This window comes from Balaenoptera ricei, chromosome 9, assembly GCF_028023285.1.
Source record: "Balaenoptera ricei isolate mBalRic1 chromosome 9, mBalRic1.hap2, whole genome shotgun sequence".
NCBI classification, from domain to species: Eukaryota; Metazoa; Chordata; class Mammalia; order Artiodactyla; family Balaenopteridae; genus Balaenoptera; species Balaenoptera ricei.
This window is the reverse complement of record NC_082647.1, coordinates 96,295,586-96,312,529: the sequence shown is the minus strand read 5'-3', so window position 1 is coordinate 96,312,529 and position 16,944 is coordinate 96,295,586. Positions and strand designations below refer to the sequence as shown.

At 50.5% G+C, this 16,944-nt stretch overlaps 1 protein-coding gene across 10 annotated transcripts in view; it reads left to right on the top strand.

Annotated features, from left to right (window-relative positions):
• ATXN7L1 (ataxin 7 like 1) overlaps nt 1-16,944 on the top strand; it is a 231,740-nt gene that overhangs the window by 178,631 nt on the left and 36,165 nt on the right. For all 10 annotated transcript variants that reach the window (XM_059934160.1, XM_059934153.1, XM_059934152.1 and 7 more), the window contains one exon: nt 969-1,191. In XM_059934160.1, the coding sequence (XP_059790143.1) occupies nt 969-1,191 (223 nt within the window). The remainder of the gene's footprint in view (nt 1-968; nt 1,192-16,944) is intronic.

Below are 16,944 nucleotides of genomic sequence, written 5' to 3'. Positions count from 1 at the left end.
TACAGAGTTTTGGGGCATTTTTCTTGAGGATTTCAGAGCGTTTGTCTTTTGGGGGTTCAGGATTCCTTCCTGTAATTGTATACAGAGTTTTGGGGCATTTTTCTTGGGAAGGGTCCTTAACGTTTATCAAAGCTGTTCCGCTGTAACAGTTAGGAACTGCCGTAGTGGGTGTACACCAGAGCTTTACCTCGTGCACCTACTCTCTTGGTCAGCATTCTTATCCTGCCCATCAAGTCGCGAGCACAGGAGCCGAACGAGGGTGAACAAGTGGGGCATGTCTCCCAGGGCGCTGGTATTCTCTTAGAGCCCCAGGAAGGGGCTGCCCACGTCCAGGCCCCAGACCTGTGGATTCTGCCTTCAGCGTTGATGTCCTCCTGCATGTCCTGACCCGGCACCTGTGGCCCTGGACCTCAGTGAGCCCTGGAGAGGCCACAGGGGCGTGTGGACAGATGCTGGGCCACCTTCTGGATCTAGAAGACCCTTTCATTCAGCCCTGCTGAATGTCACAAGTCCTTGTGACTTAAGTGCTCCTGCTAGGGGTCAGGTTTGAGAAATTGCTATTTGTTATCTGAGAAGTCCTACCCTCCCCACTGCCCCGAGGGACCATGTGGCCTCTGAGTGGCTGTCTGGGGATGGCTTGGGCTGTGTGGTTCTCTCACTACGTTCCCAGGACACCGGGCATCCCCTCTACTAGTTCTGTGGCCGTGGTCTTGCAGGAGGATCGCCTGGTAAAGCCTCCCGTGATAACTGTAGTGCGAGTTCAGCTTGCCACTTGATACAGAAGTTCAGAAGGTAATCACTGCTAGTTGGTGGGATATGATGTCAAGCAAACCGTAGTCAGAACTGAGGCTTCGGGGACCGACACTGCAAGATCAGCACTCTCCTCTTTGCCTGTAATGTACATGGCTATGCATGTGACTCACTTGCTACAGATGATGTGCTGAGTTCTGTTCTTTCTCCCCCTGTAGAGAGAAGACACGGTTCAATGTGTAGACCTTCTCCCTCTCCGGCGTCGCCACCCTCCAATGCCCGGACATCACTAGTACAGGTGAAAACAAAAGCCTGTCTCAGCGGCCATACCTCTGCCAGCAGCTCCTCAAAGCCATTCAAAACGCCCAAAGACAATCTCCTAACCTCCAGCAGCAAACAGCACACAATCTTTTCAGCGAAGGGATCAAGGGACAAAACATGGTGAGTGTCGGGTGCCGGCAGCCGTCTGTCCTCGCTGCTTGTCCCTGTCACCACAGGAAACAGTGTTTACCCAGCGGCTTTGTTCCTGGGCATCATGTCCAGGAATTTGGGGAAGTGGGGAGGGAAGGGACAGAAAACCAGAATGATGGGATGAGAAACCTAAATACCAGGAGAAACAGGGCACCTTAAAGGACTATCTGCCCGACAGGGGAATTTTTTCTGCTCCTGAGAACTGAGGCAAATTGTGTCTAAGAAGAGGGTAACAGGGAAATATTCCTCGGTTATACGGTCACCTCTCAATTTTCCACCCCAGTGAACAGAAGTGTTGGTATAAATAATCAAAAGCACCGCAGTCTGCCCCGCAGGGAGTGAGGCCCTGGTGCTGCCCCAGGGCCCTGGAAGGCAGGCCCCCCTCAGAGCTTCCCATCGCGAGCAGCCTGGCCTGCACTCCGTGAAGGAGCTGCCAGCAGAGGCAGGTAATTGGGAGCTGAGGACGGAAGGAAGGAAGGAAATCCAAAGGGAATGTCGCTGCCTGCGACGTGATGGGGTGGGAGAGGGCTGGTGGCAGGTGACTGTGAAAAATCAGAGGCGTTTAATTCACTTTTTTATCTCCGTCTTTACCGAGAAGTCAGAAAAGGTTACCTGTGGAATGGACAGATAGGAAACCAAAGTGAAAATGAGCACAGGAGGCAGAAGATGAGTATCTTCAAATGCCAAGGACCCAACTTGGAACCCTTAGGGACCGGCTTAGTACGGAGCCTCTAGCCTTACCTTGCTGGCCTCGTGAAGGCAGACAAGGGATAAGTGTGGACTCTGTTCGTTTATATATCTAAAGAGAAAGCATCTTCTGTTAATTCATGCTGCAGAAGATGTCTTCTTACACTTCTTACGTTTCTTACACTTTCTTACGTTTAATTACACTTACGTTCATAGCTGGGAAAGCCGTGGACTAAAATCATCCATCGATTGGTTTGTCACTGCACGCGGGCAATTTTGATGACTTTGTAAAGAGCTAATTATGCCCGATCAACTAAGGGGCCTCTTGTGACAGAGAGGAAAGGTTTAGACGTGGCTGTCAAGGAGGGGAGGCACCTGTCACGCAGCCAGGGCTCACGGACGAGCTTGGTTCTCGCGAGTGTTAGAATCTCCATGCTGTAAGAGGACATAGCTGCTTAGGGAAGACCTAGCCTGAGAGTGACAGTTGGTGACCTCTGGGCCTGCCTGCTGGTAGCGTGAGTGTCCTTCTTATGGTGACCTCGGAGAGCCCCTGAAAGATTGTTTGCCAAGGCAGCGTCTGGTGTCCTGATGTAAGCGCTTCCTGTATCACTGCCTATATACAAATCTCAGGTGGGTGACCTTGGGCAAATGGCTTGATCTTGGTGTGCCTCGGTTTTCCTCATCTGTAAAATGTGGTTACTGATATCTCTACCCCACAGGATCTGTGTGAGGATGAAGTGAACTAATTTTTATAAAAGCAGGAAGCGTGATGTCTGGAGCAGGGAACACGTTCAATGAATATTTGATGATAATGTTATTGTTATCATTATTATCACGTGTGCCAAAGGACAGAGCTCCTATAACCAGGAAGACAGGTTGAGAAGCCCAGTCTCCTGGAAAAAGTAGGGAAATGGCTCTTCAGACTCAGACTGAAGTTGAAAATGGAAAAGGATAAAGCCGTTTATTCAGAGTCTAGAAATGAGCTATAGAGCAACTAAATGAGGAAAGCTGGGCAGGGGGCTCATGGGGAGTAAGTCAGAAGGAGACTCGGGGGTCATGGAAGATCATAGCATGAATGCAATAAATGATAACTGATAAACATGGTCCCAGGAGGGTGAGATGCAGCACCAAGAATTCTCCCAGGAGGCAAGGCTTCAAGGGAGACCGCTCAGGTTAGATCATCCTCCATGTTCGGCTCACACCAGCTCAACACGCACTTACTAAGCCCTGCTATGCGCAAGGCCCCTTCAGCTAGAGGCAGAAGGTGGTTTTGAAAGAATCTGAAAAAACTAGCCAGGGTCCAAAGAAAAGCAACCAAAAGGATTGCAAGAAGGGAAATAAGCCCTTATGAAAAAAGGCCTCCAAAAACTAGAGCACTGACCTTGTGTGAAGAGCAGAAAGCTCCTGGGCAATTTACCTAACTTCAAGTAGGTAGATATCAGGCAGATCAAGGGAGGCACGCCGAGTGAGGCTGAGCGTTGACTGCAGCAGCCTCCTGCCTGTTCTCACCTCCGGTCAGCCCATCCCCTGCCCACCGTCACTGGGGACTCATATTGGAGGGCTGGGAAGATTTGGTTTGGGGGCTTCCAGGGCCCGCCTCAGTTCAGGGAGCCTTCCCCAAAGGGCGCTGTGGAAAAAGGAGCACTGGAGGGGCAAGGAAAGCCAGTTCAAGGCCCAGCTCGGCCACTAACTTTCTGTGTGACCCTGAACAAGTCACTTAACTTCTCTGAGTCTGTTTTTCAAGCCTGAATATTTTGTGATTTTTAAGACACAATCCTCAAAAATTCTCCAAGGTTCCTGACTGTCTACTGAATTAAGAGTTAGGTTCTCAGCCCTTTATATACTGTAGAATCTATTCCAATGGGTGCACAAAGGGAAAAAAAAAAAGCAGAACCAGAGCTGAGTTCCCCTTTTTTATTTATTTATTTATTTGTTTATTTATGGCTGCATTGGGTCTTCGTTTCTGTGCGAGGGCCTTCTCTTGTTGCGGCAAGCGGGGGCCACTCCTCATTGCGGTGCGCGGGCCTCTCACTATTGTGGCCTCTCTTGTTGCGGAGCACAGGCTCCAGACGTGCAGGCTCAGCAATTGTAGCTCACGGGCCCAGCTGCTCCGTGGCACGCGGGATCCTCCCAGACCAGGGCTCGAACCCGTGTCCCCTGCACCGGCAGGCAGACTCTCAACCACTGCGCCACCAGGGAAGCCCTGAGTTCCCCTTTAAAAGCCAAGCACCTACATCTAGAAGGAGGTGTATCTATAAGGACCCTCTAAAAACTGACTGCAAACCCCCCTAATCCAATCTTGATCATTCAGTAACATCCCATTACTCCAGCTTCCCCACCATGTCTTCCCCTGGTCCCTTTGCCTAAACCATCCGTCGTCTTTACTCAGTTTAACATTTAATGAGCACCTACTATAATACTATGTGCCAGCTCTATAACAAGCCCTGAAGATATACAGGGCTTGGCACCTATGGCACCTCTGTGCAAGTTAGAAAAAGGCCTGGTGTATCCGGGCCTGGACCAGAGTGCACAATTGGCTAATGGTCTTCATTTCTTACTCATTTCCTCAGCCAGGCATCTAGTGCAGTCCGTAACCTGCACAATTGTACACTGCGCCCTTGAATACAAAATTAAATAAGACACACACACTGTCCTAGGGAGTCTGTAAAAAGAGACATAAGCTAACACAGAATACAACGTGATAAGAGCTAAGATATTGGTAGCACAGCAGAAGGGCACCTAATCCAGGCTGAGGACTCAGAAAAGGTTTTTCAGAAGAGGTCACACTTGAGCTGAATTTGAAGGATAAATAGGAATAACCTACACAAAGAAAACTGGATTAGAATGGTAAATCTTATGATTGAGATAGATAGATAGATAGATTTTTTTTTTTAAACACAATTTTAAAAAAACTTTTTTTTTTTTAAGAAAATGGGGAGGGTGTTCCAGGCAAGGGGAACAGAACAGGCAGAAGTACTTGGCTGTCGGGAGAGGCAGGAGATGAAACTGAGTAGGTGAATGAGGGCCAGGTTATAAAGTTCTGCTGTATGAGCTAAATTCAGGAATTTGGGCTTCACCCTGAAAGCTGCATGGAGCTGTTAGAGGAGCAGTTTTCAATTGTACTAAGACCTCCCAAAAGCAGTATAAATGATGGCATGAGGGGCCACTCAAGAAGCAGCCAGAAGAGTGAGGGTGCTATTGCATAACCCAGGTGGGGCGTGGTGACAGCCCGGACCCAGGCAGCGGTAGTGGACGTGTGTGGAAGGGGCCAGGTGGGAGAGGTGCTGAGGAAAACCCCACAGGACTTTGGGGCTGGTTGTATTAGGGCTCGTAATGCAAGGGAAGTGTTTAGGGTAATGTTCCTGGCTTGGACAGCTGGGTGACTGGTCCTGCCACTTCCTCAAGAGAAGGACAGAAAGGGCCAGAGTCTAGGGTGGGGAGGAGAGGATGAGTTCAGCCGGGGAGTCCATGGAGTTTGAAGTATCTGAGAAATATCTACATGGAGATGTCCGCTGGGCCTTGAGTGTTTGGTCCCAGAGGTTGGGAGAGAGGCACGGGCTGGGGATGGAGATTTGAGAGTTGTCGGCGTAGACACGGGCATTGAAGCCGTGATACAGATGGGGATTCCCGGGAAGATATGTGGCTTAAGAAGAGCGGGAGCCAAGGGCAGGGCCCTGGAGAATGGGGCCCGAGGAGGGGAGGAGCCGGAGGAAGCGGGGTTCCTTCCGCAGCATCCCGTCCCTTCTCTCCTGGCCCAAACCCCGGCTGCTCCTCACTGCCCATCCCAGGGACCACCTTCTTCTCAAAGCCTTTCTCTCTCTTATTCTCTTCCTTGTTGCCAGCCACCTGGTACACTAGCATCTCCTTTTCGTCCCCGCTGCACTGCATCTTTGCCTCACCCGTGGCTCGTTCTGTGGTGCTGTAGATTAGACCTCTGTATTCCTTCTACTCCGCGGCAATTGCGGGGCCTCTCACATGGCAGGTCCTCACACTCAGCAAACACAGTCCCCTTGTCAGTAAATATTTGTTGAATTGAATGAAATGGATCTGACCATTGGAAAGCATCATAAGATTTCCATTCCTGGAGATGGTTAGCCCTTTATCTAGAATTGTTTAGACTGGCACTGTCCAATCACATGTAATGTGCACCACACATGTAATTTAAAATTTTCTAGTAGCCGCGCTGGAAAAAGTGATCAGAAACAAGTGAAATGAATTTTGAGCAATATGTTTTATTAAGCCTAATATAACCACAGTATTATTTCAATATATAATCAGTGAGATAGATTGTTCTTTTTTTTTTTTTTTTTCTTAAGTCTTCAAAATCCTGTGTGTGTTTTATACTTACCGCACATCTCAACTTGGACACTAAATTATCACTGGAAATACTTGATCCATACTTAGACTTCATTAAAAAAAAAAAACAAAAAACAGTGATTATAAAATAGATTTGCATTCTAAGTTGTTCCAAAACATACTTAAAACATTTTCTTATAACTGAATCAAGTACCTATTTTTAAATTATAATGAATTAAAATTAAATAAAAATTAAAGTTCAGCTCCTCAGCCACATCATAAGTGCTCAGTAGCCACAAATGGCTAGTGGCTCTTGGATCAGACAGCACAAATCTGGACACCTGAGCCAGGTGAACCCTCTGGTTCTTTGATTCACAGGTGTGTGAAGGTGGCTCCTTGGGTCTCTTTAATGCTGTCCTCCCTGACAGGAGTTGCTAAATTCCAGGGTGGAAGGAACTCTCCTGCTTTCTCACATTCGCCTGCTACTGCCAGGGGTTTGGTGGGAGCAGACCCAGAGGACCCAGTTTGGCCATGTAGAGAACCCCCTGCCCAAACTCTGTTCCCTGCTTCCAGGAGCTCTGCATCCAAAGGCCAAAGCATAAGCCGTGCCTGCAGGTGGTGGGCCGTGGCCTTTAGATGAGATTAACAGCAGGTTAGCAACACGCCCTTTTCCAAGTAGCTCAAATTCACGTGTCCGGCCATAAAACGCCGCTCCTAAGTTCAGGCCCACCTCCTGCCGTCTCACATAAGGTTAAATGGTCCGTGGATTTGTTGTTTTCTCCCTTCTGTGCCTGGAGAGGTTAAAAAGTAACTGCATTAGAAGAAAGGGGGAAACAGGGCATCCCTGCGCTGCCAGCCTTGTCCCCTGCAGATCTGCCTAGAAGCACCCACGGTTCGCCCAGCTCCCAGGCTCTCAGAGCCCCTCTCCACTAATTCACCGTCCTGCCCGTGGGGACCACCCCTGGGGGAGCCAGAGGCCAGAGAATACCCTTGGAGCCCGTAAAGGTGGAGGGAGGTGGGTAAGACTTCCCAGGTGGAAGTCGAGAGGGAATTACGACTGGCTCTTTCTGAGCTCAGACGAGCGTCTCAGACTTTTCTTATGAGTCGCTGCTCATCCGGAGAACCAGCTCCTTGCACGGGGTCTGCATCAGCCGGTCTGACTTGCCCACCTGCTGCCGCTTCAGCCATCCTGGTGCAGCGCGTTGGGCGATGGGGGAGCTCAAATCCGCAAAGCCACTGATGTGGGCGGGAGCAGGGAGGAGGTTTTCCTCCCCTGCATGGCTTGCTGCCTTCTCTTCGGGCCTTATCAGCCCACTGTGCACTGAATGCTAAATGTGCTCAGCTATTAAGAATGCAGAAGATGAGCCTGCCGCTCCGGAAGGAAAACGAACCAGAGCACGAGAAAAATCGGCAAGCTCCCGGGTCTCCTCGCGTGTGCCCGGCGGCGGGTGGAGGAGGGGCCCCCTTCTCACAGAGGCAGGGCTCCTGTGGGTGTTCAGGATGGGAGGCGTGTGCTCCTGGGCGGCGGAGGCTGTGCGGTAGGAGCGCTCTGGAAGCTCTCCCGCCGCCTTATGGAGAAGGGAGTGATGACGGCGTGGCGCCGTGGGAGAAACGAGGCTGGCTTACGGCTGTTACCTGGTGTTGGCGTGAACTGGGGGCAAGACCACGGCTCAGTATCGATGGCTCCCACAGGACGTAGAGAGTGACCTCAGGACTTTGGCTGAGGCTGGAAAATTCTAGAGACCCAAAGGGCTGCAGCAGACCCACCAGGTGACCTAACCGCTCTGACCACCCCAGTTCCCTCAGCAGGGTTCGTGCGGTGCCCCTGCCCTGCTCAGTATTCTTCAGTGGTCCTCGGTTGTTTGCCCACAGAAGCTCAACCCCTTTGGAGGTAGATATATGATCTGGCATTTCCCACCTGTCCAACACCTACTGCCAGTGTATTAAGCCCTTCATTTCATTTTCCAGGTGTCCCGATCTCATTGTAGCTCCTCGTGTGCTGTTTCCCCTACCGGGAGTGGCCTCCTTGCCTGTCCCTACACATACTTAAAATCTCTGCGTGAGCATCACTTCCTCCATGAAGCCTTCCTGGACTTTTTATACAGACTGAGGTGCTCCTTCTTCTAAGCTCCCATTAACACTCAAGATACCACTGTAACAGGTACCGTCATACATGGTACTTGTTTGCACCTCTATCCTCCCCTGCCCTCTGCTGCATGCCCATTTTTTAGCATGGAATCTGGTGTCCAGCAGATATTTCATAAACGAATGTACGATGAGTGAGTGAACAAAGGAAGGGGTCTGTGAAGTACAACTGCTCCTTCTCCTTCCTCACAGAGATGCTAAAGGAAGCAACAGGTATAACTAATGATTTTTTGAGTTCTCGAGGAGAAATCAGGGTGCCATTTTCCATCATGGAATTTTTTTCTCCGTTACAATTTATTAGAGTTAGGAAGAGAGAACTAGGTCCTGGGTGATGAAAAGGAAAAACCCTCTGTGCTCTGGCAAGAAGGGAAAGGTATTTTCTTTTCGATTAGAGGCAGCAGTTACAGTCATGACCATAGCACAGACCCTGCGTGTCGTGTCCCAGGATGCGCTTGACCATATGAGGAAAACCCTGGTCAGAAGGGAAGTGAGGAGGTGGTATGGCATTCCACAGAAGTCCCTCCCTGGACTCCCACTTACAGATCCAGCCCCTCACACACGAGATGAGGGGGGCACATTCTGAGGGCAGTTTTTGCCCCTAGTGGTACAGGTGTGGGTATCAAGGGGGAAGGAGTGGGGCAGAGGAGGAGGGAGGGAGGGTGGGTGGACTGAAGGAGTAGCCAGAGGTTACTGTGATGAGCCACAGAATAGAAAGGGCAGGTGGGTACGAGGATGGAAGGGAGGCAGGTTAGGATATTCAGGCATCCAGAGGGGATAATGTCTCTGCCAGGACAGGGAGGCATCTGGAGCTTAAGCATCTAAGTGCTGCCTGTTCCCTGAGTTTCAGAAGAACAATGGACAGCTCCTTGGGTGTAAACTCAGCTGACCTTGTCAAGTCACAGAAGTGCTCAAGAATAGAGACCAGAGTCTAAGGAAGGAAAATATAGGCTATGACAGCTGGGGAGAGAAAAGAAGTGGCATGACTGGAGAGAGAGAGTCTGAGCCATGAAGGTTGGTAACCATGGTCCTTCATATCTGCAGAGCACATTGTCATTTTTAGATGCCTTCATAGCCCCACTCCCTTTTTTTCGGTTTCTTTTTGTTTGTTTGTTTGTTTTTTGTTGTTGTTTTTTGGCAGCACCGGGAGACTTGTGGGATCTTAGATCCCCAACCAGGGATCGAACCCAGGCCCTCAGCAGTGAGAGCGCAGAGTCCTAACCACCGGACCGCCAGGGAAATCCCAATAGCCCCACTCCCTTTTGAGCCTCAAGGCTACTCGGTGATGAGATGAGGAAACAGATGAAGTGGCTCCCTGAGGTGGCACAGGGGTGGAGCTGGGGCTGTGATAAAGATCCCCGCCCTTAGAGCTCCCTGAAGTTCAACCCCTTTCTCGCCCTTCACTTTGCTGAACGAATGCCCTGGGTCAACCTTTCTAAGCCTCAGGTTGCTCATCTATAAATTAAGGGTGAGGAGGAAACACGACCTCCAGTGTGGGCGCAGCCTACCGCCCAGCGCCTGCATGGCAAGGGCGAGTGAGAGGCATGAGGGATGCGGGGAGGTCGACAACACCCCCACAGTGCTGTCATCGCCATGGCTCCTCTACCAAGAAGAGAGACAGCTGCAGGCTGGTCCTTTCCTAAAGCACTTGTGCTGGTGGAGAGCTGGTTTGCTTCGTATTGTGTTATGTGACTTAACCTTCACTGCAAACATTGACTCAGTCATCAAACACTGATTGAGCCTAAGTGCTAAATAGTATGTATGTCGCTGGGATAACTCCAGAGTGATGTATGCACTTGGTCCAGCTCCCCGCCCTCAGGTAGTTCATGGTCTGGCCAGGCCACAGAGTCTTAGAACTAAAACCTTGCTCTTTGTTGTGATAAGTGTGGCAGAAAGACCAAGGAAGGCACAGCCAGCACTGAGGGTGGAGAGGACCCGTCATCCGGATCAGGGCAGCTGGGGGTGTGTTCACCCTGAGGAGGGAGGCGGGCACAGCAGCAGGAGGAACTGCCCACCCACGCAAAGGCCCAGAGCCAGGCGAGCGGACACAGTGTTCCAGGAGCTAGAGTCCCTCGAGGCGCTGGGAGCAGGTGCCCGGGGCGGGAACCATCGGGGGCCAGCTGCGAGGTTGGACTCGGTCCCCTGGGCAGTGGGGAGCCCACAGTGTCTTCTAAGCAGCAGGATAGCAGGGTCGGATTTGCATTGGTGGAGATGGATTGAGCACAGAGAGAGGCTGGATGATGATGGGATTTCGATACAGGTTCAGGCAAGCCGCGATGACGGTGACGGCGAGGCCTGAAGTGGTAACGCAGGAAGGGTGACAGCGTGGGGGAAGGTCTCCAACTGGATGGTGATGTTGTTAACGTGGAGCTTTTTAAAAACACGAAGTGTATTTAATTTGGGGCAAAGCATTTCCTGAGTTTGCCGTAGGGCTCGGCCTTCTGGATGGAGGTGGTTTGGGTGCGGGGCTGCCTGCCCAGTTCTGGATTCCAGTACGGAGAAGGAGGAAGAGGTTGAGAGGGAAGATGCTTCCTGGGGAAGTGGCCCTGTGAAAGAAGCTGGGAGCAGAGGCTGGGGCGCTGACGGCAGCCGGGGATGCTGTGCTCAGAACAAGCTTCCTGAAAGCAAAAGCTGAGGGCCTGAGCCCCGGGCCCCGTTCCCCGCCTTCCCTGGCAGGGGGGTGGAAGATGTTCTGTGAGGGTCCCGTCTCTCCCTCTGGGGCGGTGTTGGCTGCAGGGCTGGAGGGAGGCAGTGAACGTGCTGGCTGCGCGGGCTCTGGAAGGCGAGAGATAGGCCCGGCGGGCAGGGCACCTTGTAGCTCCAGCAGCGGGAGCCGGTGACCTCTGGTGGCTGCAGGCGGGAGCGCGCCCGCTGGCAGCTCCTGAGCCGAGTCTGGACCGGGCCGGCGCTGGGGGCGCCGTTCTGCCCTGCACCAGCGCTCCCTCCAGAATCCACTTGCTTCCTGGTCTCTTTCATCTCAAATCCTGCCCTCCAAGGCCCTTGATACCGTTGATGCCTTGATGAGAATTTCACTGGGTACTCATTTTCATTGTGAGGCTTTTCGTTCTCATACGTGGAAGGAAAGGCACTGAGCAGGTATGGTTGGTTTGGTCTGGGCTTGTCTTAAACTCCACCCGGACTCACTGCCCGAGGCTGCACCCCTGCAGGCAGGCTGGTCCCCAGTGCACTCCGGAGACAGCCTGTCCCGCTTCACGTACCCTACTGTGCCAGGACTCTGTTTTCCCTTCGTTATCTTCCTCTCTCCTCTGGCTTGCTGATTTTTCCCACAATCTTGGGGTATTATGACTCCCCAGGAATGTCAGGGCATTTAGTGCCCATTGATCTCTCATTGGATTCGGAGACCACCGTCTGAGCTCTGTGCCTTGGGAAGCCCTGATAAACAGAAGTGCGGGAGACACTAAACAGAGGCTGATGCTGGGACTTCGTGCTTCCAGGGAATGTGGAGCAGCCTAGAAGGGGGCACATACAGTTCTTCTTCCAGAAGGCGTCTTAGGGCCAGCAAGGACCCCCATTGCCTCACACAGGTCAGGGTTGCAGGAGACTACACGCTCGTCTGAGAGGAGGCTGGAGCTCCTCTCACTCTTCTAGAATGTGTATGAAGGTGGGAGCTTTCACCACTAGTCCAGGCTTGGGCAGTGCCTCGGAGACTAGAGACAGAGAAGCAGGTGGGATTGTGAAGTAGGGCTGAGGGCTCCTGGAAAGGGATTGAGGCTGAAAAGGCTTCTTACTCGGCTCTGTCTTTCCCCTTCTGCACCCCCAAGAAGTGGTCCTCCACTCTGGGTAAATATGGAGGGCCATCTGCTCCCACCCATCTTCCACTCATGCCCCCCACATCCTCTTCCACCCCTCCCCCCATCATGGGACCAGAAGGGCTAAGAGGACAAAAAGTTCTGATGGTGACAGTGACTTGCACTCCAGAAGCATCAGGGGCAGTAGGGGGAGGGGACGGCGTGATCCTCTCCCCCTTTTTGTTTTTGCTGCAATTTATTGAGGACCAACTATGTGCCCAAGCACCATGCTAAGCACTTTATATGTATTATCTTGGTTCCTCACTTCCAATATCTGTCATGACCTTCATTTTACTGATAAGGAAACTGAAGCCAGAGTAGTGAAATTCTGAGGTGAGCCAAGCAGGGCAGCCTCACGTGCCTGCCTGGGCTTTGCACTGCGAGGCCATCCTGCCAAGGAAGTGAGGAGGAACAGAGGCCAGCGCTCATCCACTTGCCAGGCTGGCTGCCATTTTTAATTCCCACAGAAGTCAGATGGCTTTCCCACCATAATGCATCTAGCAATAGAAAAGGCAGGATTTGGATCTAGGTTTGTCTGATTTCAAAGCCTGTATTCCTAACCATTACCCTAAATTATCTTGCAACACCTTCCACATTCTATGACTTTACCAGAACAATGACAAGGCACAGACCCCCACCTCAGCCCTACTTGTTCTCCCTGATTTGATCTTACTTGCCTCTGGCCACATTTACAATGTGTCAGAGTCAGCTTGTTCATTTCTCCCTGCCTCCTAAGGGAAAGTCCCACATCATTCTTCCCAGCGACTAACCGCCTTTTCCCCCAATTGATGGATGAGATCTTGACCCATCACCCAAGTCACTGATGAATCTTCTTGACACACTTTAATCTTCTTGGCCAGCGATGGGCCCCTGCGAGCTCCTGTGGGTACGACTCTGGGCTGGCACGAGACCCTGCTAACCAATCTTTTTTTGCCTCAGCTGCCAGGGCCACTCACCCCCAGTAGCTGTGTGGTCTAACCACATTTTGCCAGCTTGCTGAGGGTGTGTTATGTGGGAGGGCATCCAAAACTGTGCAAAGGCCAGGAGAGATTATGCATGGTGCTTCCTCTCTGCCCACCAGGCCTGACACTCAGCTGCAGAATAATATTAATCTGGCAGATTTCCTTATTTCCCGTGCTCGGTGGTTGATTACCCTGTTTACTGTTTGCTTCAGGTGTTGACAAATCGGCTTTCTGAAAGTTTTCCCAAACTTTTTCCAGATTGAAAAAAATACTATGCATTCATTCGTCAGGATTTATATAGCACTTCCTGTGTCTATTGTACCAAAATAGGACTTTGTAGCTCTGTTATTTAGGCTGATTCTTAGGGATTGCCTGACTCCCAGACTTCAAGAATGTCCCAAGTATTCCTTCAATTTAAAGAATCTAAATTTGGCTTAATGGCCTGATAGCAGCCCCCAAAATGCATCCAAGAGAGCCAAATAGAATTCCTTCTCTGAGGGCCTTTTAAAATAAGGTCAATTCCTTTTGATTTGGGATGACTTACCTACTATCCCTTCTTGGAAGGCAAGAGGCTGGGTGAGATGACCCTTTCAAGGATCAGCCAGTGAGTCAGAGATCCTCAAAATTCTGCCAGACCAGAAACACAGGCTCATGGGCCTTGGTCGAAGGAATTGGTGGGAAGAAATCAGACAGCTGAGAACTCTCATCAGACACGTAACCCACAGCACAAATACCATATGTCTTCAGGCTCCTGCCTGTCAACTCCATCCTTCCCCTGTGCTGCTAAGTGGAACAGGGCTGGCAATGATTTCTGCAGGCCTAAAGATTTTCTGGACCATTCTTTTAAGGCTTATCTGTTGATGATGGAAGGATAAATCATGATCGCCGGGAAAGCATAGCTGGCGGGAGAGCAGCTGGTCCCACAACACGTTGGTGGCCCTAGAAACGGCACCATAAGATTCTCCACCTCTGCTCTTTTGCAGGCATCACTGGGCGGGGAGGGGAATCTACCTGGTGCCAGGAGAACCATTTTTCTTAAAGCCAGAGGACTCTCCTTGGTCCAGAAAGGTAAATTCAGACAGGCCAAGCACCCAGGAAGAAGACGCCGGCAGCCAAAGCAGCATAAAGAAGCAAGGTAGATTCAGCAAGGAAGATGAGGGGGGACTGTTCTCGGCTGTGGAATCCCTTCTGGGGACCCGGGACAGAGGCGCAGAGACAGCAAGGAGATAAGTGCTCCCAGTATATTAGACGCAGCAGGGGGACAAGCTGCAGCCCTGGGCTCCCTGAGAGAGTTCATCCCAAGCAAACAAAACAGGCATTATGAAAGCAGCAGGGAAAGAGTGGGGACACGTCTTGGACGATAGTGAGTTGATAAATGCAACTAATTGTGAGACCTCGGTGAGTGTGTAAGTGCATCCCTTAAGATTGAAAGGGAAGGAACTTGAGGGGCTTTTGTTAAACTTAGGGGGAACTAAGCAAAGAGGCTACTAAATTGCTTAGTTAGTCATCTGGGTGTTGCCAATTCTCCACCCCTCCCAGCTCCCAGCAGCACATGGAGGTGCTGGAGTTCCTGTGATTTGACACAAAGTGGGAGATGCTGTGACAGCAGGGGGTCAGAATCTTTTGGCTTCTTTCCCAATGGAAAAAAAGTGAGCCTCTTATTCAGGGTCTGCTGCCTGGGCTGGAACACTGTACTTATCGGCTGGGAGAGGTGATGGCAGAGGAGGGAGGGGAGTGGGAAAAGGGACAATGGGAGAAAGGAGAAGGCAGTCCTGAGATGATGGTGTCAGGACAGCTGCCCTCCCTCACACATGCGGGGGTCTGTATGTAAGTGAAACAGGACCTGGGGCTCTCAGTAGTGTCTTACGTTAGCCAGGCCTGAAAAAAATCAAACCTCTGGGATTGGCTTTCCAAATCGTGTGGTACCTTCTTGCGATCATTTGCTCCTTGTTCATCTGTTTGGGATCTGGGGGCTGTTGCCAATAGTAGTGAAGAAAGGAGACTAAATTCTCAGCTGGACCAATGGCTGACATTTATGCTGGGGAATGAGGGTGGTGAGGTTAATTAGGAAGGTCTCTCTGTCTCTCTGTCTGTCTCTGTCTCTGTGTCTCTGTCTCTCTCTCTCTCTCTCTCTCATTTCCCCTGAGGATGTGTTTGACCCTTGCTACTATCACTAAGCTTCCTGCTTCACTGTCTTCTCTTAACACCCAGCAGAAGTACCTTCTCAGCTCAGGCCATAAGCAGGTCGCCTTAGAGGGAAAGCCCAAAGCCTTTGGGGGAAGGAAAGGATGCTAAAGAAAAAAGGATCAGAGACGGTCCGCAGTGTCTCCTGCTGTCTGTCTATAGCCCTTCTCCATTAGCTAGTGGACACCCTTAGAATTCCCACCCCAGCAACTCAATCTTCCTTCCCCTCCCACTGCCAAGTGGTTGCTCACCTGGCTTCAGGGGTGTTTACTCCGTGGCTCCGCTCCTCACCTGGTCTTCGGAGCCCTTTGAAACACGCTTTCCTTAACACCCCCCATTCCAGTCCAAGAGGCCCACGCATCAGCCTTCCCTTCTTGTTTCTGATGGACTCCAGTTCCACATCCTGTCTCTGGGCACTGGGATTGAAGTCCAGCTGGAGTTATGGAAGCGTTGGCAGTAGAGGGTGTGAGTGGACCACGCTCAAGTAGTGGAGAAAATCCCAAATTAGGAGATCAGTCACACATATTCGCTGGCTTGGCTCAAGTTCAGTCACTAACACACGGTCAGGAAGAAGCATCACCAGCAAAGAGGCGAGTCACGTGGCACTGTTCCCATGGCTGGACCTGCTGCACCTGTGCTCTCGTAGCTGCCCTAAGGGACTCGCTGCAGTTGGGCCGTGACTTCAGGGGAGAAACACAGACTGTACTGTGAGCATCTGAGGACCACTTGACTCGGTTTTGAAATTTATTGCAGTTGGTATAATTGCTCTGGATCATTCTATCCCAACATCATAGCTCTGTCTGCTAAGCTCTTGAGTACTCAGCATGCAACTCAGACCGGCTCGTGGGACAAGAGCTGGATCTGGAGCGTGAAGGTCCTAATTTCCTTTCCTGAACTCACTTGGCTTCACAAGGAACTGTATCAGAGGAGGCCACACACGCGCTAGGGAATCTTCTCACCTGGCTCCTAGTTCACGTGTTCACACCAACACTTGAAGTTTAACTTTTTTCTAAAGAAATAAAAGTCTGCAGGTCAAAACAAGGGCGACATAAATCAACAAGAGCTTTTTAAGCAGGCTCTTATGTATTTTTAAAGTCAGGATATTGAAGTATAATTTAAGTTACATGAGTTTGTAATTTGTGGGATTTTTTTTTTTTTTGGTTTATACATTAAAAATTTTTTTTTTTGACTATGGTAAAATACACGTAACAAAATTTCCCATGTTAACCATGTTTATAGTACAGTTCAGGAGTACTAAGTACATTCACATTGTTGTGCAGCCGATCTCCAGGACTCTTCAGCTTGCAAAACTGCAGCTCGATACCCGCTCAACAGTATCGCTGAACTCGATACTCCCCTGCAACCACCATTCTCCTTTCTGTCTCTATGAACTTGACCACTCTAGGTGCCTCATACAAGTGGAATCATACAGTATTCACCTTTTTCTGACTTGCCTATTTCACTTAACATAATGTCCTCAGTGTTTATCCGTGTGTCAGAACTTCCTTCCTTTTTAAGGCTGAATAATATTCCATTGTATGTATATACCACATTTTGTTTATCCATTTATCCATCAGTGGACATTTAGGTTGCTTCCACCTTTTGGCCACCATAAATAATGCTGCTATGAACAAAGTGTACAA